The following is a 27792-nucleotide window of genomic DNA, read 5'->3' as shown; positions in this document are numbered from 1 at the left end:
GCATATTTGGCCCTTTTTCATTTTAAATGTCAATCGTTACCCAGATTTTTTTTCTTTTTTTCAAGAAAAGAATGGTCAAGGCCAATTTTTCTGGTAATCAGAATTATGCTACAATTTTTGAGCTTAACATAGACTACTCCTTTAATGTTTCAGTCCCCATGGCTATGTAAACAGGAAGTAGCAATTAATAGCTAATTATACTTGCGTTGGCCTGCATACATGACCTGTTTTGCACTTTACAAATTATACCATAATTATGTACTAAATTAGGATGCGTTAAATGACTCTGAGTTTGCATTTACATCTGCATGTCTTTGACCGTGCTATGCTAATGTTAGCCTTCGCATCATTACTCACAATACTGACTGACAGGGCACATGTGTAACCTTTCCCAGCAACACCTTATTTATCAGGAAATGGTCCGAGGTGGAGCCACTCCTATGATTTGCATCCTTGTTTATTAAGGGCTGCAATTTGAGTGAGTACATGGTTAGGCATGGCTTCCCTCGCTGCCCGTGTTTGTCTCAAGCCTGTCAGTCACATCAGGAGTGTGAAGCCACCATTTTGTTTCCCCGCAACTGACTTATATCCCTTTTCTGTCATCTCATTAAGTTCTAATTAAATGCATCTCATCTCCTGACAGTGTGATTGTGGTGGCTCATGCCATGGAAACAGGGATTCAAAAAATACATCAGCTTTGTACGAGAAAGAAGCATGTTTGTTTACTTTGTTAGCTCGGGTGGCAATCTTTGATTGGTGCCCTGTGATGATCATTGTGGGCATTCAGTCTCAAACCTCACCTGCAATTTAGTATCTCACAAATTCTCGAATGCTTCATAAATCTTTTCATCTGATACCTCCAGAAGGAGCCAATAACATCAAGTGTCCTCCTGAGAGAAACTTGGATTGGGCCTCTTCATCCTACAATACCTCCTAGCTCTGCTAGCAGAGATAGCATGGCACCGGAGGCAGGAGGAAAAAAAGGAGAAGACCTATTTTACTGGCTTCCAGCCCAAAACAGCTGTGATAGTGGATGGCTCCATCAGTCTTGCATTGGACACATTGGAATAGTGTTTTTCCCCTGACCCAAATGTCCATTGTCTAGGGCATTGCCAGGCCAGACAGCTCATTGTTTTGAGAGATATGAGCGAGTGGGAGCCAGGCTGTATGTGACTGTGCTTCACTTAAGCTGATGAAGCTCAAAAGCCCATTGCACTATCAAAACAAATGTTTGTTTTTTTTTGGCATAGGGCGGAGAAAATTGAGATCTGAATGGGCATTGCGCTGAAGCCCAAATTGGGCATGTATGCAAGATCCTGTGATTCAACCTGACTAAAATGTAAAATGTTTATCAAATTTTAGTATACATTGCTTTGATTCAACAGTAATTTTTTATTTTTTTTTAATGCATTTTATTGATCTTATTATGAATGTTCATCTTATTTTTAGTGATGTATGCTGGACTTCTTCAGGTATTTAGTCTGCTTAAACCTTGTCCCGTTCTTACAATCGACTGCAAACTTGCATTGAGATATGCCTCCATCAAAAAAAAAAAAAAAAAAAACACGGACCATTGGATTGAACCAAGACACCTTGATATTTTTTTTCTTGCTGATATTTCATTTACCTCAGATGTACCTCACAATACGGTCTGTCACTACTTCCATTACTTTGAGACTTTAAAGTAAAATTAGAAATAATTTTTTCTTTTTCTTTTTTTTATTGATCCCAAATCTGAAGTTATTCTTGAAAATATAATATGAATGAAAACATCCCGAAAGCAATAGCCTTGCTATTGCTTCTTGACGAACATTTGAATCCCAGCTTTCCTGATCCCACCCCCCTCTTGCTCTCCCACTTTGCTTCCTGTTAGCTCCGCACTGTCCTATCATAATAAAGGCAAAAAACAAAACAAAAAAAACATATATATATATATATATATATATATATATATATATATAGTCAGCTTTTTAGGAATACATTCATAAACTGTAGATGGCTGTAGCTAAGTTTGGACACCCACATTCTTACAAATTTTTCACATTTTAGATTATTAGTCTTATTACAGTCATTAAGTATGTTAATGTATGATTAACATACTTAAAGTATGGTAATGTAAAGTATGGTAATGACCAAAATTGAATATAGACCAGTCATGCAATCAATCAAATGTAGTCACTATTTATTCCTCAACAAAACCTATTGCCAGTGTTGGGCAAGCAACTTGGAAAATTTGTTGAGCTAAGATAGCAGTTACTCTACATTAAATTAAGCTTCACTACACTGAAGTTAGTGCTGGTGCTGTATACACTATAATCCTCATTTTTCCAGATCAGTGTTTTCATATAATGCTCCGAGTTGGCAACTGTTCCCAGTGGACCAACAGAGAAGGGCAAGAGAAACAGGGTGCTGCTGGCATTTTACCAGCTACTTATTGTCAATTTCTGTCTGAGTTTCTCCTTTGACACACACACACACACACACACACACACACACACACACACACACACACACACACACACACACACACACAAATCCATATTAGCCTGTGGCTAAGCTCTAGCTTATCCATGCTAACTGTTCGTTAAGAGAACATCCTTGTCTGTCTGTCTGTCTGTGTGTGTGATATGTCCAGCCATTCTTTCTCACCTCAGACTCTAAGTTTCTGTCGGGTCATGTCTAGTATGAGCAACTGTTTTCTTTTTTATTCGATTCCTGTAGCACCAATTATCTTCTAATTATTAATTGCAGATGTTGAAAACACCATGGTAAACCATAACCTTCTGTTTCACAGCTCCGAGCAGCGACAACACTAATTGATGCCCTGTGCCAATGAACCAAAGGAGCATTCGCAATCTCACACTCCATTCTCTAGAAACGCATTATTAAAAGTGGATTATTCCCGAAAAGTCATAAATCTTTCACTGTGAAGTGCGAAACTGAGACAAGTGCCAGTCAGAGATCATTAAAGAGACAATTAGCGCACCCACCTGGGGCTCACCGCTCGGCACGCCCCAGAAAAACATATCCTTTTCTGTTTTTGTTCTTTTATTTGTGACTGTGACAGCTAGGCATAGTATCACAGGCTGTCTCCAGGGGGAGCTAATACATATTTGGACTGATTTATTGCTCCCTGCTGAGTAGAGAAGAAGATTTGTCTTTGGTGTCCTAGTGTCTACTGTCCTTTTTCCGCAGTCCTTGAAGGCCACAGGAAGGACAGAGGTGTCAAAGGCACTTTCGGGCCACTGCGGCATTGTGGGTAGGGATTTGCGATGTATCATAACTGTGACTGCAATGGTAGTGACCTAAGGTTATAGGCTAGCTATTTCATTAGAATATCCCACATGATGTGGGTTCCCTTTCAATACTTCACTCGTACTGCGTCGAAGATGCTCATGGGGAAAAACTCCTTTTCTCTCCTGAACTGAAGCCTTATTCAATCACGCAGTGAAACTACACGGCCATTGGTTCGTGCAGTGTTATTAAAACAAACCAATGGCTCGGCAGCGGTGCTGCACGAACCTATGGCAGCGAAGCCCGCCAAAATGGGCGGGGGATCTGGCTATGTATTGGCCACTACGCCAAAGGAATTCAGATTTCTTCTCCTTCAGCGACGACGTCACATCGCTTCGCTGATCTTCGCTGAACTGCTCACCGTTGACACGCCTCGCACTGGAACGCAACTGGAACGCAACTGCAACGCAATTTCTCTAAAAGAGCCTTTTCTACGGCGTTGTTTCAAATGTCGTCTCGTCATTGCAACTCGTGCAGAGCCCCTCTGCACGCTGATGACGGGCACAGTGAGTGTGTCGCGTGCTTGGGGAAACATGAATATCGCCGCTCTGCGCTCGAGAATCGCTTTCTTTACAGAGAGCGATCTCGCTCCTCGCGCCCTCCCGGTTTCTTCCTCCCGCGAGCCAGCAAGGAAGAAAAGGCGGGGCAGAGGATTAAAGCAACAGGATGAAACAGGATGAATGCCGGCTCAGCCCCCGCGTGCCTCGTTTTCTCCGCCCAGAGGGGATTCCCCAGTCCTCTTTATTTAGCCAGACCAACGTCTATAACAGCTTTCGCGGGGTGGTCACCACTTTGGTGCACAATGAGAATGCTCACGTTCTTTGTGCCGAAGTAGAAAATCTGCTGGTGAAGGGAGCTAGAGAAGTTGTTCCCCCAGCGCACCGCGACTCAGGGTTTTACAGCCATTACTTCTAGTTCCCAAGAAGGATGGCGGGCTGCGCCCCATCCTCGATTTAAGACATCTGAACCGTGCCCTCATGAGACGGCGCTTCAGAATGATCATGTTGAAACAAATCCTCAGGGGATTGGTTCTTTTCGCTGGATCTGAAAGACGCTTACTTTCACATCCAGATAGCCCTCCATCACAGGTCGTTCTTGAGATTTGCCTTTGAGGGTATGGCTTACCAATACAAGGTCCTCCCCTTTGGGCTGTCTCTGGCGCCTCGCACGTTTACAAAGTGCATGGATGCGGCTCTCTAACCTCTCAGGCAGAAGGGAATCCGCATTCTCAGTTACCTCGACGACTGGCTAGTTCTAACTCAGTCAGAGGGGGAGGCATTGAGTTACAGAACTTTGCACCTCAGCCATCTGGAATGCCTGGGGCTCAGGGTGAATTTTTGCCAGGAGGTCGCTGTCCCCCAGCCATCGGATATCGTTTCTGGAACAGTGTTAGACTCAGTTACGATGAGGGCAACGATGGTGAATGAGCGTGCCGCGGCTCTACAGCGACTCACGGTCTCTTTTAAAATAAGGGCTTCTCGCCCCCTAAAAACATTCCAGAAGTTGCAGGGCCTTATGGCAGCAGCATCGCCGGAGCTCGGGCTGCTACGTATGCGCCCCCTCCAATTTTGGCTGAAACCACGTGTTCCACCTCGTGTGGTGTCACGGATGCCTGAATATCAAGTTGAGTCAGGACTGCATTCGGGCCTGACCCCTTGGAGGAACATGCAATGGATGGAACGGGGTGCCCCGCTTGGTATGGTCTGCAGAAGGAAAGTGATCTCCACAGATGTGTCCAACAAAGGATGGGGCGATAAGGCGATCAGAGCAGCTTTTCATATGGTTTGGAAACCGCGCCAGAGGGTTACCGGTCTCAAAGCAAAGGCTTTTGAAGTGGATTTTGGATGCAGCCTACTCTTCTTTGGGCCTGCAAAGCCCAATTGGAGTAAGAGCCCATTCGACGAGAGCAGTGTCTTCGTCCTGGGTATGGTCTAGTGGTGTGACTATCGCAGAAATTTGTGCGGCGGCTGGTTGGAACTCGCCGTCCACATTTGCTAGATTTTATAATCTAGACGTCCCGGCACTTCATGCTAGGGTACTTTTTGTGTAAAGGTCACCTTTTTGTTCCTCATTTGCATGCTCTTGGCCATTCTTTGCCCAAGACTCAAACTCTGCTCGTATGCACTCGGTCCCTTTGGTACTGAGGCGATATGAACACAGGATGATCAGGCTAGGCCAGACGTAACCTCATTGAGCTTATTCTGCTCCTAGTTGCTATTATCATATCTTGGTATCACAGATCAAGTATGATTGCATTGGTCGTCCCCCCTTCTTAGCATGGCGTGATTGAACTGGGTTCCCATAAGTGTCTTCGACGCAGTACGAGTGAAGTATTGAAAGGGAACGTACTCGGTTACTAACGTAACCTCGGTTCCCTGAAATACGAGAACGAGTACTGCTTTCCTTGCCATGCTAAAAGGCTGCACGACTCAGTCGTCGCTTCAGTCAAAGTAACCTGAATTCCTGTGGCTGAGCGGGCAATATATAGCCAGATCCCCCGCCCATTTTGGCGGGCTTTGGTGGGCTTCGCTGCCATAGGTTTCCTTCAGCACCGCTGCCGAGCCATTGGTTTGTTTTAATAACACTGCATGAACCAATGGCCGTGCAGTTTCACTGCGTGATTGAATAAGGCTTCAGTTCAGGAGAAAAAAGGAGTTTTTCCCCATAAGCGTCTCTGACGCAGTACTCGTTCCCGTATTTCAGGGAATCGAGGTTACGTTAGTAACCGAGTAGGTTCTACAGTATATAAAACCTAGTTTTATTGTAGTGTACCGTATGACTAATCTGATTGACAACTTATTTGGCTTCGATATGAACTGATACTGTAACTGCAAAACTCCATTTGTGAAAAGAGATGTAAAGCAATTTAGCACCACAGTTAACAAAGTGTGATCTATTTTAAGTTTAATTTTTTTGTATATGTATTTAAATACCTTGTTGTAACCATGTTTAATGTGCACTGTCAACTATAAACGAGCCAGTAATAGTTTTATTTCCAAAAAAAGTTTAAACAATGTGTTGCTTACAAACATGTCTGTTAGAGCATACTGACTAGCCCAGCATAGCAACACTGGCTCAACCAATGGAACCAATGGAATGAGTTTGGGGTGGGGCTACCAGTTTGATTGGCCAATGGCAGACAGGAGTCTGGAAAATGTACAGGGGTCAGGTTCAGGAAAAACTAATGTTTGCAAATAATTTTGGTGCTAATATTGGTACAGAAATTACCAATTACAATACAAATACCCAATACCCTAAATTTAAGTCCCTAAAGTGTGATTCGCTAAGCATGTACCACTATTTAACCGTATGTATGCTATTTATTTATTTAACATTTAATTTAGTTTTATTGCTGAGCTTTAAGGCTGGGTGAATTAGCGTTTAAAGCAGGCTTACAGTATCTGGGACAGGGCAAAAAAACATGAATAACTGACAGCTGTAGAAAGCAGACAAGCGTGGAGGATGAGGCAGCTGTAGAAACGAGTCTGAACAAAGCAAACGGAACGATACATTGCTGACAGAGGGAATTTGAATATCCATGTGGGTAGGAGGGCCAGATTTGCCTTGGAGAAGAAACTCTGACCTTGAAGATGCATTTGATTAATGTTTATTGGTCTAATAGTCACAGAGAAGCCAGTGAAATATTCATACAGACTTATTTATTTTTGATGGGACTGTGTGGTGTAGGTGGGGGTTTGTTTGCAGCTCTTTTTTCAAGCAACTCTATTGTATATGAAGCCAAATGCTGGTTATCCTTCAAAACTGTGCACAAGATATGAGTTTACAAGACAATAGGGCTAGAAGATTGCCTTTTATGGTCTTCAAGGTTTATTTGAGGCCGTGAAAGGCATCACAGTCTCCCAAGAACTCCACAGCGGCAATTACTGTCTCGCAGGTGTCTGATATAAAAGATGTTTTCTCATCAGGACTGCCAAGCCTGTTCTGGTGCCTGTCTAGCATATGCGGCGTCCCGCAGATAACACTCTCCTCCTGAGAGAGTGACACCTGTTGTCTGTTTACAGGTAGAAAAGCCTTTCCCATGGTCTGCTGGCTGGCTGAGGGAAGCTCAGGGCCTGCCCCTGGCCCTCGGTTACCCCTTTATGCATAGTTACCTTAACCACGACTGCAGGCTATGTGTCTAATTGCCGTTTTATGGCTGTTTAGCCCTTGCCTTCCCTGTGACTCCTTTGGCATGTATTATTGATGAGGTGCTGCCATCCCACAGCAGCTCACCAAATGCTTTCGGGCATTGAGAGTGCTGCTGTTATTTCATCATGAGGCTTATATGTTAGTGCATGTGTATATGCCAAATCCATGCAGTGGCCGTTCACAGACGTGCAGATGTCATGAACATCGCGACTAATTAGACACAGCTGTGCCATGGCGATATGCTTGCTGAAAACTAGGTAAAATATTGTGTCTGGTCCCTTTTCCAGCTTCACAAAGATGCTCTCATTTAATTGAGGTGTTAATCAGAGATTTGGAATTTAATTACTGAGGTTTGAGCAATGGGACATATATTCTTTCAATTCTCTATTTTGACATATGACTTCTAAGAAATATGAAATGAGTAATTTTATGAAGTATATACACAATGTTTTAGCTGTAATTGAGCATTACCATCCCTAAAGAAGGAAACTTTTAGCTGTTTATTGTTAAGTAATACAGATTTAGCCTAAATTAACAAATTGAGGCATGCTAGTTTGGGACTTAGTGTTTTTTTTTATATCTTTTTCCTAGATTACCTTGGGTAACAGGGTTGAAGTCAGAGCATGACTACATTTCTAAGTAGCTAGGTGGTAGCATTGCTAGTTTTTAGTGATTGTTTTTCAGTGGTGAATCTTATCTTGTTATTTTTAACCACTCAGTACTGACATAGTCAACATAGTTTTTTTGGCACATTGATTACCATTTGTATAATCACAGTTTTACTACAAATGCCATGGTTAAACTATTGTTAGTGTAGTAAAACCATGGTTAATTAGCAATTTTTCAGAACAGCAGTTGGTAGCATAGGGCTGTAACGGTGGCTGATTTTTACCACCGCGGTAATCTTGGACCAACAACCGCTGGTGGCGCGGTGTTTAAAAAAATAAAAAATAAAATAAAATAAAATACATTTATACATATAAATATATATATTTATTATATATATATTATATTTATTCCAGTTTAACGTATACAAATTATTTTACGTAGGGGCGGGGATGGCCACCCACTCACAACTGCTACTTCTGTCACTTTTTCTCAAGACAAGAAGTGAATTTATTCAGTTGCAGAATGAAGGAACAGGAAACGTTTTAGACACGCGCTCCACTTCACTTTATTATCAGGTGCAAGTTAAGCGAGCGCGGATGGTCCTGTGCTCAAAGGCGGCGCGCGCTTCCTTTGTGCGTATCCTTTTATTTCAAACTGCGAAATAAACTATGTGCAAGCAGTGTCGTGGTCAGTTAATTCATGGAATTACCAAAAAAGGTGATTAAAGCTGACTTAAACTGTGAATGCATGTAATATATTTTATATATATTATATACAGGATATATTTATATGTATGCACATCTAGAAATCAGCCCAGCACTGTCTCACTCATCTAACACATCTTATTTAACTCATCAGTATTTGTGCACTTCTGTCAGTGAACGCCGCCTGCAAAACACTAAAATAAATATCAAAGAAATAATGCAGTTAAACAAGAAAGTAGCCTAAATAAGAAAGTTAAATACACCCTGTCTAACGGACGCGAGCGATGCAGCGCGACAAAATACTCATTATTATCAGTGATGCTACACTGGATGCAGCACAACATGACATGATAAATCCCCCGTCCAGTCTGTGAGGTAGGCTACTGACACAGAGTTCAAATGTCCTGTATAGACACTAGACAGACGGGGCAGTTCACATATCGCGCCTTAAAACGCGTGGAAAACGCTAGGCACACCGCTTTCTCCTTCTATCCAAAGCGTTGGGGCAGAAGCGCTGCTGAGGCGTCTGCCGTTGCTAAGCAACAATGACGCGCTCTCTCCATGAGGACGCGGAAATTTCAGCAAAGGATAAATGGATTTGCAGCACTAAAAACCGCTCGCAGTAGCTCTGCTACTAAATTTATTTCAAAATGGCAATCCATATACAGCTATGATCAGCTGTTCCTTCATCTTGGCTGAGCTTTCAACGTTGTTACGGGAAAGGATGAAGCTGATTGGTTAGTTCTTGTAACATGACCCGCGGTGAGCTTGCTGCATTCTGAAAAGTTGAGATGTTTTTAACTCGATGCGGTGCGGACGCGCCTGGAAAAAACGGCAAAATGAATGGGAGTCAATGGGATGCTAACGCAAGTGAAGTTCTGCTTCAAGATGGCGGCTTGGCCGACTTCAACTTCCGGTTGACTTCCTTCCCGCCTGGTGGCAGTAGACAACCACGGTAGCAACCGACCACTGTCAAATCTAGTGTTTAGTATATAATACATTAAATAATAGTCATAATAATAATACTTATTGTAGCTTATTAACTTAGCTCATTTTCTGTATAATAGTTGGTAGCTAAGCATCTTAGCTATTTTTTTTAGTAGCTTGCCCTAGACTGGTTACAGACACTGTTCATGTAACATAGGAATTTATTTGCTGCTGTCAGGGTAACCTGTTAAGTTGACTTTCTGAATGTACACTCAGAAATTTATGGTCTATTTCCATCTTTAATAACGGTCTCAACCTTTGTATTTAAGTTGTGTGTCATATTTGATGTGTGATTTGATTATTTATTTCTTTATTGCCCCTTCTCCAAATCCAATTTTAGCTGACATTTCTTCTGACTGTAACGAAGTATGACCTTTGAAAAGGACACTTCCTGAATGTGGACGGAATTTGGACAGCTTCGCTATGCCACAGACGAGTGAAGCTCAATTCCGCTTTCATGTGTTTGCAGTGCTTCATGGAAAGGCCTTCATGTTGTGTGCTTCAGTTGCTTTTGTCGTCATTGCCTTCACAGAGGTTGACCGTCACATACCCGAGAGCAGCAGAAATGAGTGCACGGAAGCGTTTTCTTGGCAAGTACAATGTCTGGTTAAGAGCTAATGAAGCTTTCAGAGGGACTTAATAATTCCTCTCTCTCTATGCTAATGCGGGTGAATGATCTGTCTCAATAAGGCCCTTAACCTTCCTTCCCACGTCCCACATGTGCCTGACTCCAAATAGATGACACGGCAATGACATAATTCGTATGCAAGGGCACATGTCGAGACCTCCTCCACCTTTACACGTGCATCAAGTACACGAAGTAGGTGTGTAAACATATACATGTACAGCTGTTATCCTGCTAACAGGAAACGTTTAAAGATGCTCCGACTCTCATTCGCCAATCACCCAAGACTCACTCCTCTTTGAAAGTCATTACCGTAATTGATAGTCTGCGACGTTCTGAAAGGGTTTATTTGGGAGCTAAACTCCCTCAAGGGAGTAAGACGATTCACACACATCTTTGTTTATTGTGCTCTATTTTCAAACTAACGGCGTGTATGATTATTTTCCTTTTTTTGTGAAATCTACTGCCGTATTCTCATTGAATTACAATTTATGAGAATAAAAACATGAACACGGAGGTGAATATTTCTGCTTATGAATAAATGGGATTCTCAATGAATTGCCTACAAAATAGAGCCTGAACTGAATCTATTATTTCTTTATTATTTATTTCTTTTGTTGGTCAGTTAAAGTCTGTGCTAAACCTTCAGAAATAAATATTACACATACTTTTTAGTCAGTGTTCTTTTTGCTGTTATTTTTTTATTTATATATTAACAACAACCCAGTTACAGAAATACTGTACTGTTTAAAATCCTGATTTATGTGATTTTTTTATTATTATTTTAAATTCAAGCATGTTCCTTTTATTGTAATCAATTATTTTGAATTATTTATAGAAATTATTTATTATTGTTTAAAATAAATTATTATTATTACTTAACTTTTTCATGCAAACCAAATGTCGGATTGTAGTCTTTGATTAAAAATAAGAAATTAAGATTAGTATTATAATAATACTTTAATAATACAGGAACTTTGGTAACAGGGTTGAGGTTCCAGATAACAGTACCATTTGAAAATTACATGAGATTTTTAGTTGGCTTTCTGCCAGGCTTTTGAAATATTAATTTAATTTTTCAAGTATTTAGTATTTTTCCAAGTATTTACCAATTTAGCAACACAGACCAAAATCGTAGTTTTTTTGCTCACACACACGCACACGCGCACACACACACACACACACACACACACACACACACACACACACGCGCGCACACACACACACACACACACACACACACACACACACACACACACACACACACACACACACACACACACACACACACACACACACACAATCTCTTGTAGCTCTGTTAGTAAGTCTGACTGGCTATTATTCATAATCTTCTGTTTTTATTGGTCCAGTTCCCCCAGCTGTTGAAGTCCTTGAAAGTTATTTTTTCCATTGAAGATTTGTTATTGTGTGAGGGTCTAGCAGGAATCAAGCCATGACGGACAGCACTCAGGGTTTAGTCTTCTAGATCCCCCAGACCCCTTCCTTTAAAGCTCTCTGTCCAGATGAACTTTTTGTGTCTATAGTGTGCTAAGAATAAGGATCTACCCACCAAAATACGGAGCCCTTGTGTGTCCCTGTGGAGGCCACCTAATAATCTCATTATCAATTTAAAGAGGTGATTAGAATGCTGAGGGCAAGCAGAGCAGGAATGGGCGCGTTAGTAAGAAACTTCCGTTTGAGGAATCAAAGGTTATTTTGTTTATCCATTTGTAAATTTTTGTCTGTCTTTTTCCCACTTGCCACCTTCTCTCATCTACGGTGTGTCACAGGGCGCTCTCCGTCACTGGTTCCTGCCTCCCATCCTGCGAGACAAGAAATGGGGAAAAAGAAAAGTGTGAGGATTCACAAGCTGGGGTTGCTATGGCAACAAGTCAGAGCATCAACTAACTTACTTACTTACTGCCCATTATGCCTCTGGCATGTAGGGCAGCAACGAAGGTCCTCCACTCTGGTCGATTCTGGGCTATTTTCTGGACATCTCCCCATGTCAGGTTCATATATTTCATTTCTTCCTCTACTGTACGACGCCAGGTGATCTTTGGTCGTCCTCTCTTTCTTCTACCTTCGGGTGTCCAATGAAGGGCTACTCTTGGGATGCTGTCTTGCTCTCTTCTCAAAATATGGCCAATCCAGTTCCAGCGCCGCTTTGTTACAATGCTACCCATGCTGTCTTGTTGACATCTTGTTAATAGATCCTCATTTGATATCTTGCTTGGCCAAAAAATCCGACAGATTCTTCTCAGACTCCTTGTGTGGAAGACTGACAGTTGGCATATGTCACTTGCTGTCATTCTCCAGCATTCTGCGCCATACAGTAAGGTGGATAGAACGCAGCTCTGATATAATTTTAGTTTTGTCTTGGTTCTATACTGCTGAGACTTCCATATGTTGTTTAGCATTCTGAATGCATTTCTGGCTTTGTTGATTCTGTTTTTAATGTCATTGTGTGCACCCCCATCGTATCTTACAGTACTCCCAAGATAGGTGAACTCATTTGTTGTTAGTAGAGCTTCTCCATTCACATGTATCGGTAATGGATCTAGGATGTTTAGCACCATTACTTCAGATTTCCTCTGGTTTATCTTCAGGCCAACTTGCTGTGCAAAGTAGCTGAGACGTGTTGTTTTCTCTTGCATGTGTTGGTGAGTGTGTGAAACTAGAGCCAGATCATCAGCAAAATCAAGGTCTTCCAATGTTGAGAAGAGGGTCCATCGTATACCTCTTGATTTATCTTCTGTTGTGCGGCGCATCACCCAGTCGATAACAATGTTGAAGAGCAATGCTGACATTACACATCCTTGTCTGACTCCTGTCTTTACCTGAAATGCCAGGCTACTGTTTCCCACCCGGCATTTGAAATTGGCATAAAAGGTCTTGATGAGGTCCACTATGTGTTGTGGAATTCCATACATCCTTAAGATGTTCCAGAGGCCGTCTCGGTGTATACTATCGAATGCCTTTTCAAAGTCTATAAAATTGATGTACATTTGCCTCTGCCATTCTGTGCATTGTTCTATGATATTACGAAGTGCAAATATCTGGTCAATGCACCCTCTCCCCTTACGGAATCCTGCCTGTTCATTCCTGAGTTTCTTATCTACTGCCTCTTTAAGTCGTCGCTCAATGATTTTTGCCATGATTTTGCTTGGTATAGATAAGAGTGTGATTCCTCGCCAATTGTTACAATCTCTCAAGTTGCCCTTCTTTGGTATCTTTATGATAATTCCTTCCGTCCAATCATCAGGTATTTCCTTTTCCTCCCAGATATTTTTGAATAGTGGTTGAAGTATTTTTGAGGCGAGGTCTGGGTCTGCTTTGAAAAGCTCTGCATTCAGGTTATCTTGGCCAGGGGCTTTTCCATTTTTTAGGGATTTAATGGCTGAGACAATTTCTTCCTTTGATGGTGGTTCAATGCTAATGTCCAGGTCATTCTCTGCATGCTGGACATCTGGTTCTATTGTGGGTGGTGGTCTATTTAGAACTTCCTGGAAGTGCTCTGCCCATCGGGCTTCTTGTTGTGACTCAGTTGTCAATAGCTGACCCTTTTTGTCTACTATTGGTGCCTCAATTGTTCGTATGTGTTTGCCACTCACTATTTTGGTGATCTTGTAGACTTTTCCTTGCTCCCCTTTTCTAGCTGCCTCTTCTGCTTGACTTGCGAGATCTTCTAGATATGCTCGCTTGTCTGCTCTGGCTTTCCTTCGCACTGCTTTGTTTGTTTCTTGGTATTGTGTCCTGTATTTTTCTTTAAGCTGTTCAGACTTTGTCTCATTTACTTTCTTCTTTAGGACCCTTCTATTTTCTACAGTTTGCCATGTGTCGTCACTTAGCCATTCCTTCTTTTCCTTGTGCTTGTATCCAAGACAGGCTTCACTGGTCTTCACATAGGCTGTTTTGGTCTGTTCCCACAAAGTGTTGATATCATCTGGTTTAGGCTCTGTATGATCCAACATATCTGCTAATGCCTGAAATCTGTTCTTTAGTTGTAGCACAAAACAACCTTTGACCTTGGTATCATGTAGCTTTTCGACATCAAATTGTTTTCTGGCTGTCTTTCTGCTTCCTGTTTTCCTAAGCTTTATTCTCAGCACAGCTGTTACCAGGTGATGATCACTACCAACGTCTGCTCCTCGTTTGACCTTAACATCAAGTAAAGAGCGTCTCCATGTGCCATTTATCATGAGATGATCTATTTGATTTTGATCCTTTCCATTTGGAGAGTACCAAGTTAGCTTGTGAATGTCTTTGTGTTGGAACAGGGTTCCCCCAATGACGAGGTCATGAATGGTGCAAAATTCTGCTAACCTTTCCCCATTCTCATTCATGACACCGCAACCTTCCCTTCCCATCGCCCTATCGTGTTCTGTGTTGCTATTACCCATCTTGGCGTTTAGGTCCCCCATCACTATCCTCATGTCGTGTCTGGGTGTAGTTTCCAATATAACCTGCAGTTGTTCATAGAATTCATCCTTCCAGGTGACATCACTGTCATTTGTTGGGGCATAGCACTGGATGATAGTTGTGTTAATTTGCTTCCCCCTCAGCCTAATCTTCATGAGCCTACTGTTGACAGGTTTCCACTCCATCAAGCTCTTCTCTACTCCTTTCTTCAGAATGATGGCTACTCCTTCCCTATGTTGGTGGTCATCTCTTCCTGAGTACAGCACTGTTTCCCCTGTGCTTGTTGTGAGTCTCCCTGATCCTGTCCATCTGCTTTCACTTACTCCGAGTATATCTATGTTATATCTTCTCATCTCTGATGTCACTTGTGCTAATTTACTTGTATCGTACATTGTTCTTACATTCCAAAATCCTATCCTAGTCTTAAGTTTGGCGTTCAGAATTTCCACCTTCCTGTCACTGGCTTCCTTTCGGCTTTCACCAATGACATTCATCCTAGTATCTGATGATAGCCCTGGAAGTCCATCACGTCCAGTAGTGCCAATTCCTTCTGTTGCTGTTTCCGTAACGTGTTTGTTTTTACAAGACAGAGTTGTTAGCCCTGTGCTAAACCTCCAACCTGGAGGACCAGTGGATTGCTCTTTGTCTGGCCTCTACCCTTTGACCTGTCCAGCATGGGTGGCCCTACCAGGAGATAAATCTCCTGCTGGTATAGCTCTAGGGGTCATTGAGACACACAAGCTCCCCGACCACTACAAGGTTGCAATCCAACGGGGAGTAGAGCATCAAGCACGTATTTATTTTATTAATTAATTTATTTTTTGCTGCTGGAGATTCCTTGTGTGCCACACTAGGGACCAGCGAAGCAGAGGCACATAAGCATGTTGAAGCGACTTGGTCTTCAAAAATATCCAACAAGTGGGTGTTTTCATTTTACTCGGCTCCTTTCAAGAACTCTCCAGGAAGTGCACCTTGTTTACAGTGGCACTTGCAACTTTGTACCATGATATGCCAAAAGGGCCATTTAAGCTCTCTTTTATCCTATTGTGACTTTATTAGCAACCAAAATACAGCATGCATTCTGGTGTTGTTAAACAAGGTTGAAATATCTGAAGAACTATTCAGGCATACTATGCTACCTGCAGGCGAAGAAAATAATACAATTAATTGTAATATTTTGAAATATTATTACAATTTGAAATTTTTGTCTCTTTATTTAGATTTTTGTATATTTTTTTATTTAAATTATTACTTTGCCATTGCTGTAATAAATTAAATGTTAATTTATTTTAACATTTAATTTATTACAGTAATGGCAAAGTAATAATTTAAATAAAGTTATTAAATAAGTTGTGAAAACTGCTTAATATTTTAGAATTATAGAAAGTTGTAAAAAAACATAATTAATATGAAATTGGTTATTTTTTATCTATTTTTTGTAACAAACTGTTGCTTTTGATCATTGTAGTGCATCCTTGCATAATAACACCAGGAGAGTGCATAAAATAGGCACATAAAAAAGAGATGAATTTTGATTTCAAGTTGACGTATGATATTTTCGCTTGATTAACTCGGGTTGTACAGATCTGCATTAAGGCTGACAGGGCTCAACTTCAACTTAATGAAGGCCTGTTACTGAGGCTCCAGGGTTGTTGTTTCAGCCCCAGTAGAGTCATTGTTTGCTGCCGTCCCATAAGGCAATACTGTATGTATTTGTGCTTTTAAGTATGCAAGAGAAAATGTTTACTTTTAGTTTTACTCCAAAAGTCCTCCTTATAAAGAGCTTCAGTGAAAACTTGAACAGCTTTAAACACATGCATATACAGCTTTCATTTCTGTACCATCCCATTGTATTGGTTACTGGACTTGACGCAAACATCATTTAGAGACCCTCACTTCTATTTTGGAGTAATGCTTCCATTTCGACCACCCACATCTAAAAGCTATGTTCTGAAAACATGCCTTTTCTGCTTCACAGTCATTTAGCATTGTATTGAGTTTAGTGGCTTTTAAGGCTCCAGGCCTCCTTTTCCTCGATTTAATTTGTTGTCTTGAAAATGACCAAGTCTCTGTTTATTGGATTGGTGAGGCTGCAAGGTACCGTACTGCTACACTTATTCAGTTAACTTTTGGGCCGTTCGCCGCACAGCCGTTGTTTGCCTCCCCTGTGTTTTCTTTATCACCTTGTCGCAAATAGTCAGTGTTAAATCATTAAACTCTCTCTCTCTCTCTCTCTCTCTCTCTTTTCTTTCCACTGCAGAAACTTGTCCGGGAACCCTCTGACAACTCTCTCATGGCAACTTTTTCAGAATCTCCAACTTTTCGAGCTGTAAGTTAAATGTGTTTTTTCTTTCTTTCTCTATATTCTCAAGCCTCCATTGATTTTTTGCCTGTGATTAACTGGCGGATGGAAACCCTGCAGGGTTGAATTTCATATCTTAAAGCATAAGTGAATATAAGCCTTGGTTGTGATGCATTAAATGCTCTATTATCAGTCTGTAAATATTTTAAGTTAATCTTGATCAATATATTACCCCACTTCTACTCTGCATCATACCAGAATTCATATTCATTGAATGTCAAAGTGTGAGAAAGACCTGATGATTTCAAAATACCACGTAATTCTTTGCACTGTTAGGTTTTTATTGTGAGGTTAATTGCTACTCGTTAGCTTTTTGACATTGTGTGCTGGCATCAAGGTTTCATTGTCTCATTGGAGCTATTTAGACTTCAGTGTGATTGTGATCCGATTGGGAAAGCACAATACATTTCCATGCAATTTTTTATCCATCTCAAATGTGTCTTAAAGGGCAGTTACGTTTGGTCTTTTTCTTATTAAATTGTTAAAACATGAATCTCTGCTGCTTTCATGTCTTTTGACAATTAATTAATTTGTTGACTATAGGATATATTTAGTAACTATCAACAGGAAAGCTACTAGATTTGTAAATTGTTCGGTGCACCTAAGTTATTTCTAATAATCATTCATTTGTTAACAGTATTTTTTGCCTTGTTCTTGCCATGAAAATATTCCTAGATGGTGATATGGCATAAAACCAAAAAAAAAAAAAAATAATAAAAAAATAATAATAAATAAAATAAATAAATAAATACATTAATTCAGAAATAAATACATAAATAACATGACCAAGTATACATTTCTTAATAATGTTTACTGAAACAGGGTTACTTTCAGTGACTCCATATTACCTTTATATCATTGTAAAAGTTTTGGTTTAGCAGTTTTGAAAGTGTTAATGTGTTTATTTGGTGTGCAAAAAGAGTCATTTGGCAGCATTTTCCAGGCATTGGGCTCTTTTCTTAGGATTATCACAAATCAAGTAAAGCAATTTCATAATTATGGTTCAGGTGTCATCGCAGTCCTGTCCAACATGCAAACACCAATCAGCTGAGTGCATAGGGCTTTACCCATACAGGCATCTGTGTCTCGGTGTGTTCGTGTGCGCCTGACTAAACGTGATATTTTAAGCCAGGGAAGCAGGATAGCTCCTCTGAGGTGGCCCATCTTCTCTGCAGGGTTAGCACGTCCTTTGGTGATACTCCAAGGAGAGGAGTACTTTTGGATTTCCTGAGAGATATCGAATGTGTTGTCCTTAGATAAAGAAAAGTGCTAACAAAAAGATGTGAGCATGTGCTTTCCATCTTAGTGGGTAACTTAATTTAGCTACATATACAAGACATGCCCTTCTAGTTGGCATGTTTGTCCAGTCAAGTATCTAGTGACACTAGTTAAATATGATCTTGATTAGAATTTAGAATGACATTTAGCTTCTTGGTTCCTTCAAATTTTGCAGGTCACAACGGAAATGACATATTTCCAAGCGTTAACAGCTGCGCTTATCATGTGATTAGACTGAGGGTAAATTCATTTCATGTGACATAACGCAGGTCATATGGGTAATACCAGAGCCATGAAGCGATGATGATCGTGGGACACCATCTTTAAAGGGACAACACAACCATATTCCATATGTGCACTGTTGCATAATACTAGCACAAATGCCATCTGTAAGCCTCCTGATGCTTTAATTTCTTTTTGTATGCATATATATATATATATATATATATATATATATATATATATATATATATATATTAGTAAAATATATAGAATTATATAATATAAAAACAGTATATGTATGTCTGTCTGTCTATCTATCTATCTATCTATAGCTTATAATAGGTTTATAACAGGTTTATAATTTTTATTATAAATTATATAAAATAATGTAAATATATAATAATATAAATATAACAGAAAAGATAACTATTTCCTACACGTTTAAAAATGTTAATACAATAATAATTTTGTAATATTCTAAAATATTCTTAAAATACATTATTACAATAATATATACTATTATTAAAAGAATGTAATATTTTATATAAATGTATTCTCTACTGTTTATATTTGAAATTATATGATATATAATATTTGAAATATTATATAATAATTTTATTAAAATATTACAATAAATTATATATAAACAGGTGTGTGTCTGTATAAACTATTGCAATTATTAAAATGAACTTTAATAAAACAAACGTTTATTATTTAAAAAATGGCAATGGTTTATTTGTAATAATAACTTTTTATCATATTAAATTTCATTTTACGTATACACATATTTAAAGGAGTTTAATTGAACAAAGACAGACTTGATTGAAAGGATTTGTGGATTTGACTCTGTATATGTCTGAGAAGCTAATCCTCAACTACTGTGCTTTATTCTCTAAAGTGGCCTGTTGTTCAAGCAATAAGCATGTCTGCCTGTGCGAATGTCTGCCACTTTTAAATGTGGTTTTGGTAAATGAAGCACATTCAATGCTACTAAGCAGTCAGAACTATGTGCACAAGGCCCGTATAACTAGCATAATGGTCTAAGCACATTAGTGCTCTACTTTGATATGCCTTCTTGGAAGACTCGGATTTGCCCGTCACAGTGCTGCCAAGATTTGAGATGCAGGCTGTGGGAATCACACAATGTCTGCAGTCATTGCCAGCACTGTCACTCTATAAGAACTGATGTGAACACCTGCAAAAGCATCTTAGCGCGAATGCAAGTGTTTGTCCGCACCCACACGCGAGTGTGCTCACACATGTAATTGCTGTCAGTTTTTCTTCTTGACGGCCGGGAAGTGAGAGGGGCGATGAGTGTGTGTGTGTGTGTGTGTGGTTCAGGAACAAGACTGTAATCATAACGCAGTGGAACAACCTATACGGATAAGCCAATCTACTCCCAAAGTTCCTTATCACCGCTGGTAGCATAGAGGGGGAAGTGCCTGAGACCTATGTCACAAATGAAAGGTAACTAGCCTCCTTGTTTCTGAGCATTATCAAGATTAGCAGGTTCAGCAGGAGTGGGTTTTTTTCTTATCATATGTTGACATAGTCTGTGTGACATGCCCTCCTCCTCAAAAATGACAAAACTAATTAAGATCAGTTGCTTTATCTCAATTTCCATCTTTTTTAGCTTTACCTGAAGGTAGTTGGTTAGCGGTGCGGAACATAGCACCTTTAGCTAGCCCTCTTGTTTCTTAGAGGGGGTCATTCACTGGACACTTTCTCAGTGAATATTCAGTGAAGATTTAATTTCAATTTATTTGCATATTGTGTCATTCATTTAGTTTGGAATTAGTTTAAAGACTTAATTTGTTCATTTTCTGAATGAAAGTGAGTGGCGTTTTCCCTTGCAGAACTGTTGTCGGTGGTTATGAGGAATTGTGTGTTTGCTAAGCATGCACATAGATTTTTGTGTTATAATTTGATTTAACTAGATTCATTAACTGGCATATTATATAATTAATTTGTTTTATAATAAATCGACTGCCCGGTGTTTAATTTTCTAAATAAAAGTGAGAGTGGTTTTCTCATGCAAAATTGTTTTAGGTTGTTACCAGGGATTGTTTGTCGTTGCTAAGGTGTTGATTGGGTGATTTTAGTAGTTGCAAAGTGTGTACTTTGAACTTTTGAATATTGATTTATGTGATTTAATTTAATTGGATTAATTAATTGCCATAATTTTATCAGAAGAAAATTGCAAGTCTGATTGCTTATAAAAGTAATAATATGTTTATTAATACAAATAAAAAGTTTAGTTTGCTATTAAAAGGACTGAAATGCCATTCAGGGACTTGAACTAGTGAATTAATTATTGGATTTGTGAATTAACGAATCAGAATTTCCAAACTTACACATTACAAAATAAATATTGTGACAGAAATTTGTGCAGTCATGAGTATCATTATAGGATTAGCAGTTCTGAACAGATTTTCATCTTTTAATGCCAATGAAACAGATTTTCATCTTTTAATGCCAATGAAGTGAAATCAGTATGAGATTAAGTGATTAATTAAGTGAAGTGACATTCGGCCAAGTATGGTGACCCATACTCAGAATTTGTGCTCTGCATTTAACCCATCCGAAGTGCACACACACAGAGCAGTGAACACACACACACACTGTGAACACACACCCGGAGCAGTGGGCAGCCATTTTTTATGCTGCGGCGCCCGGGGAGCAGTTGGGGGTTCGGTGCCTTGCTCAAGGGCACCTCAGTCGTGGTATTGAGGGTGGTGAGAGAACTGTACATGCACTCCCCCCACCCACAATTCCTGCCGGCCCGGGATTCGAACCCACAACCCTTCGATTGGGAGTCCGATTCTCTAACCACCAGGCCACGACTTCCCCAGATAAGAGTCATTCGGCAGGATTTTTCTTGATTGTGATTTTAATTTCAATAAACATTGTTACGTTAAATCAATACTACTACTACTAGAAAACAAGAGGATAGACAAAAGAGTTTGCTTTTGATAACTTTTACGATCCGTGAAATTTGTCTTAGCTGGCAAAATTGTGGCAAAAATTTGAACAGTGGGCACCAACCTTACATCTCAGAGTCGTATTTTTTGGACTTGTGTAAAAAAAGATAGTTCAGACTCTGTGTTATTTACATTTTCATTCTCCTCGGGCACTAGCTGTTCCAAAAGGGATGAAGAGAAACAGTAAGGACTGCAGTAATCAAGTAAGATATAGAGTGAGATGGAGAAAACTGTGTTCAGTTTCGGAGAGGACGTTGGCGCACGTTTGGCTGCCACTTCTCCTGCCGTATTTTTAGTTGTTTATTATTTTAATTAATTTTAAACTCTTCTGAATAATTTTAAACTCTTCTGAGTCTTAACCTGCTGCTGGATTTCCATATATTTACCTTTACTGAGCCAGCGTTTTAAAGTGTTTCCCCCTGGTCTATCTGCTGCTGCTCACATCTGGTTGCCGTGATTCACCTGCACTGTCTCTGCCTGTTGCTGCTGTCTCCGTGTGAGATCAAACGAGTCACTGGAGTTGCGTCAAGTTCTCCGTGTGCAATGGCTGTGTAACAACTCTTGGATGTTATCATGCGACTTCATATGATCACCTGGATTATTTGCGATCTGATTTTATCAGGAACCAGCGTAAAGCAGTGGACCGTACTTCTGGACTTCACCATGCTGAGGTACTCTCTCTCTGATCTTTTGTCCCTGGGACACCATTACCGTCCAGATATCAGCGTCATACAAACTTTGCGTTCCATGCAGCTCCTCCGCCGGCCTAGTTATAATCATAGAGGGTCTCGTCAGAGTCGCTCTACTGCCGGTGCTGGAGTCACTGCACTTTGGTCTAACCGCAGGCGCTCGCTGCGTCGTACTTCGGGTTCCCGTGGAATCGGCCATAGTAACCTACGCTATCCAGAGGTTCTCTCTCAAAAACCCGCGGCGAATGTGTGCTGTAGCACTATGCGACTCGCTCACTTCAACACGAGGTCAATAAACAATAAAACGGCACTTATCACTGACACTATCCTTGACAGGAAAATTGATATTCTCTGTCTCAGTGAAACTTGGCATAAAGACAATGACTATCTTAATTTGAACATGTGTGCCCCATCTGGATATAAATATATTGACGTGCCTCGAGCTTCGGGTAAGGGTGGTGGCTTGGCTGCAATATTTGTATCTAATATATCAATTGATGTTATTGATGCTCCTACTGTTTCATCATTTGAATGTCTGGTTTTTAAAGTCAATGGTGCTTCACCTATTCTTGTGCTGCTAATTTATCGTCCACCAAAACCTAATCCTTTATTTTTTTCTGAGTTTACTGAGTTGCTGACACTTCTTAGTCCACTCTGTCCGTCTATGGTCTTGACTGGCGATGTCAATTTCCATATTGATAATCCAAACTGTGTCAAAACTGCTACTTTTTTGGACATTTTGGATGGTTTTGACTTTAAACAGCATGTTACTTTTCCGACCCATAGGCTGGGCCATATATTGGATGTGGTATGTTCTGCTGGTGTTGGTATCCAATCTCTGGATAGTATCGACATGAGTATAAGTGATCATAGACTTATTACTTTTGACATAAATGTTATGTCTTCACGATCTATTTCTGAGCGCACTATCAAATTCCGTAACATCAAGCACATGGACTTCACTCTTTTTTCGACTTTTGTCTCTGGGCTTCCCACTACTAACTCCGTGGAGCACTATAATTCCATGCTTTCCTCACTTTTGGATGAGTTCGCACCTGTGCGAGAACGGCTTGTTACTTTTAGGAAACCCTGTCCATGGTTTACCCCGGATTTACGTTTAATGAAAGCTGCCGGAAGACAATTAGAACGGCAGTACAAAAAATCTGGCCTGACGGTGCACAGGCTTCTTTACACTGAACAACAGTCTGCTTACCATTCTGCTTTGAATACTGCACGTAAGAGCTACTATTCAAGCATTATTGGTAACGCTGCAACAAATACTAAATCGCTGTTTAAGACTGTTGACAATCTTCTCAAACCGACTAAGGCCGTTGTTCATTCCTCTGTTGAACAGTGCAATAAGTTTCTTCATTATTTCACTGGTAAGGTTGAGGATATATATAGCACTTTAAATACCATCACTCCTCTTGAGCTAGTTAATATCCAGCCTTCAAACTTCCCAACTACTACCTTTTCAAACTTTGAAATGGTCGGAGATGATTTTATTATAAGTACAGTGAAGTCCATGAACTCTACAACCAGTATTTTAGATCCGGTTCCCTGCTCGGTCATCATGAACTGCCTTGCATCAATCTGCCCTTTTATGACTTCAATTGTGAACTTGTCATTGACCTCTGGAATTGTTCCTCCAGAACTAAAAATAGCTGCCATTACACCAGTCCCTAAGAAGAATGGTTGTGATGTATCTGATTTATCCAATTACAGGCCGATTTCTAACCTCCCATTCTTGGCTAAAGTTCTTGAGCGTGTTGTGGCTGTTCAGTTAAATAATCACCTAGCTCTTAACAGTCTCTTTGAACCTTTTCAATCTGGGTTCAGAAGAGGGCATAGTACTGAAACCGCTTTAATTAGGGTCATAAATGATCTTCTTATCACAGCGGATTCAGGTGCATACAGTATTTTGGTCTTGTTAGACCTCAGTGCTGCTTTTGACACTATATGTCACTCTCTTCTGCTTGACAGGCTGGAAAATTGGTTGGGTCTTTCTGGAGCTGTCCTCAATTGGTTTCGGTCTTATTTAACTAAACGTGCCCAGTTTGTTGGCTTGGGTAACTATAAATCAGATACCGTGCCTGTTCGACAGGGAGTTCCTCAGGGTTCAGTACTGGGTCCAATATTATTTAATATTTATATGCTTCCACTTGGGCAGATCATTAGGAAACATGGTCTTGGGTATCACTGCTATGCGGATGATACGCAGATTTACATCACCACTAGTCCTGATGTCCATTGCTCATTAATAGCTTTACGTGGTTGTTTAGCAGAGATCAGTAACTGGATGCATAACAACTTCCTGAAGCTGAATGGCTCCAAAACTGAACTGATGCGGATTGGTACAGTGGCAGCCACACGTAAGGCCGAGCAGATCAGTTTGATTGTTGATTCCTGCACGGTAATCCCCACTTCACAGGTGCGAAATCTTGGTGTCATTTTTGATTCACAATTATCATTTGAAGCACACATAAAACACATCTCTAAAACTGCATTTTTCCACCTGAGAAACATAGCTCGACTTAGACCTTTTCTCTCTTTTGCAGACACAGAAAGGCTTATACATGCCTTCATAACAACTAGGTTAGATTATTGTAATGCCTTGTTCTCTGGCCTTCCAGCTAAATCGTTGAGCAAGCTTCAGTATATACAAAATTCTGCCGCTCGTGTGCTCACTTGTACTTCTCCTCGTGAACACATCACACCGGTTCTTTCACAATTACACTGGCTTCCCGTAAATGCGAGAATTGATTTTAAAATTCTTACTTTAACATACAAGGCACTTCATGGGACTGCACCTGAGTATCTTTGTGAACTCATCAGCCCTTATATTCCATCACGCTCTCTTCGCTCTACTAACTCTCTTTCACTTAACCAGCCATCATGCAAGCTAAAGACCATGGGGGAAAGAGCCTTTTCATATAAAGCCCCTAAGCTATGGAATGTACTTCCTCTGCACGTCAGAAATGCACCAACGTTGGATGATTTTAAAAAGTTGATTAAGTCACATTTATTCAAGACTGTCTTTCTATAATGAATTGTTGTATTGCTTTTGGTGTTTTGTTTTACTTTATTTATTACTTTATTACTGTAGCGCTTTGGGTCTAAGAAAAGCGCATTACAAATAAAATGTATTATTATTATTATTATTATTATTCAGCAGGAAAAGTGGCCTGAAATCAGATCTTTTGCATAGACCATATTGTACAGACTGAATGGCCATAATTAGTCTGCTTTGTACAACAACACAGCAGAAGCAAGTAGAGTAGCCTAATCTAAGGTGCAGATGTAGGCCAAGTGGGTCATCTATATTTATTTGCAACAAATCCAAAAGCTTGTAGAGCAACATCAGTAAACATTGTAGTTTTCTGCTTTCTCAGTCATCTACTTTCTGAAATCAGAACCGCAAGAGTTCGAGGCCTTCAACTGCAGCAGGGATGTCAATGTTGGATTGAACATTTCTCTGACAGAATATACCTTAACCCCTCACTCCCATCCCCCGTTTTTGCTTCAGTGATTGCAATCTTAAGGCAAGCGTGAAGTATGCCTGGGTGTTCGTCAACTTGCCCTTGAGGTGATCTTGATTTTAAAGATGTCAACTTATCCTTCACAGCAAGTCCTTGATATCTCTTACATTGTCCGATTTTTATTATCACAGAGAGTTGTTGTTGGGCAGGATCAAGGCAGCAAGTATCTCATTCGTTCATGTGGCTGGAACTTGACACATTAAAGACTCTGATCAACATGATTAGCGGGTTTGGCGGGAGTGTTTTTCTTATTATAGTCCTTGTAGACCCGCTGTACGCACACTGCCGTGTTATATATGCTTTTCTTATAGTGATAACCTTCTAAAGTGGGTCAGATTTGATCGGATTCAGTCATGAGCAGCAGGGTAAAAGCAATGCTAATAATAAAAATCAACCATATTTATCAGATAGCAAAATAACAAGAGGGAGTCACTAGCTGCTACTAGTCAAATTATCCATATGCTGATTGGTTTTGTGACATGCCCACATCCTCAAAAACTACAAATCTAGCTAAGAACCTTATTTATTATTATTATTATTATTATTTAACATCTTTTCACCTTTACCAGAAGGTAGAGGTGGGGTTAGTGGTGACCTTTAGCTAGCCCTCTTGAGTATTTCAGGATTAGCTTGTTTAGCATGAGTGAATTTTTGTTTTTCTTATCGATAGTCCATAAAAAGCACTGTATTACAGTTATTTTTAATGGTTTTCTTTTAAAGATAACCAGCTTAACTGCTAGGTACAGACCCAAAAAGGCAGGGCAACAAGATCATTAAACAATGCTAATAATAAAATAACAAAAGATGAGAAAACTCTTATATTTTTTGGCATTTATATATTTTGGTGCAAAATCATCTGTCACTAGGTAGCAGCTAGTCAAATTAATAAGATGCTAACATAGACAGGTTTTGTGATATGCTCTTAAACTCAAAGACTACAAAACTAATTAAGAACAGCAGCTTTTGCCTCATTTTTCATCTTTTAACCTGTACCTGAAATAGCTGGCCAGCGGGGTGGAGCTTGCGCCTTTAGCTAGCCTCCTTGTTTCTAAACGCTTTAAAGTGCGAGCGAGGCGACAAATAGTAAATCTTCTGTACCCGCTCGGAGGATGATGATATGATACAAGCCTATTTACGGGACAAAGCACAAAAGCGTATTCGCCACAGTCCGCAGACTCAGTCACTCAGCCGCCTCTTTCAGCCTCTCGGCTAGCAGCTGCGAGCGCCATCAATCCGTTTTATTCTGTTGACCTTTCTCTAATCTCCGTCTGTATAAAGCGGCTCCCACAGAGACGAACTTCATGTCTGGCTCATTGCTGGAAGGATCATCACCGTAAAAAAAAAAAAAAAGAAAGACTAAGAGTAATAGTGACAGTAAACATGCTGTGGGGAGAGTCTGTTCATATTTCCCGCATTTACAGCTGTCCATAATGAATGAAAAAATAAGAACCAAACAAAAACACTGTGATTTGGTTCTGAGCCATGGGTCCGGTTAAGACTTAAATCAGATTATTTAACAAGCCCAGCGTTGTCGATGAGCCAAGGTAGTTAATTACTAATGATATTTTCCAGGATGAAGGAATGACCTTATGTGGGGCATTAATTGCACGGATAAAAATGTGTTATGTAAACAATTGATGAGAGATTGCTAATTATCAGATGATTTATTTATCAAATTAATTACAATCAGATGCACATTTAAATATTTGTCTTAAAATAAAGATAATTTAAATATATTGTGGCAAATGATTAAATCATGGAGTATTGACTGACATTACAAAAACTGTCTTTTTTTCAGTCGATATATTTTTTATTTCTGTTACAAATAAACAACAATAAATTGTCATACTATCATAAAAAAAATAATTTTAAATGACGTATTTGAAAATTATGTATGAAAAAGTTATAATTATAGAATTTTCTTAAAGAAT

The 27792-nt window shown here is 39.9% G+C and overlaps 1 protein-coding gene across 3 annotated transcripts in view; it reads left to right on the top strand.

Annotated features, from left to right (window-relative positions):
- LOC132133462 (NT-3 growth factor receptor-like) overlaps nt 1–27792 on the top strand; it is a 246746-nt gene that overhangs the window by 80567 nt on the left and 138387 nt on the right. For all 3 annotated transcript variants that reach the window (XM_059546308.1, XM_059546307.1, XM_059546306.1), the window contains exon 4: nt 17051–17119. In XM_059546308.1, coding sequence (XP_059402291.1) covers nt 17051–17119 — 69 coding nt within the window. The remainder of the gene's footprint in view (nt 1–17050; nt 17120–27792) is intronic.

This window comes from Carassius carassius, chromosome 50 (genome assembly GCF_963082965.1).
Source record: "Carassius carassius chromosome 50, fCarCar2.1, whole genome shotgun sequence".
Classification (NCBI taxonomy): domain Eukaryota; kingdom Metazoa; phylum Chordata; class Actinopteri; order Cypriniformes; family Cyprinidae; genus Carassius; species Carassius carassius.
The sequence above is the reverse complement of the archived record's forward strand: the minus strand, read 5'-3'. Positions and strand labels throughout refer to the sequence as shown.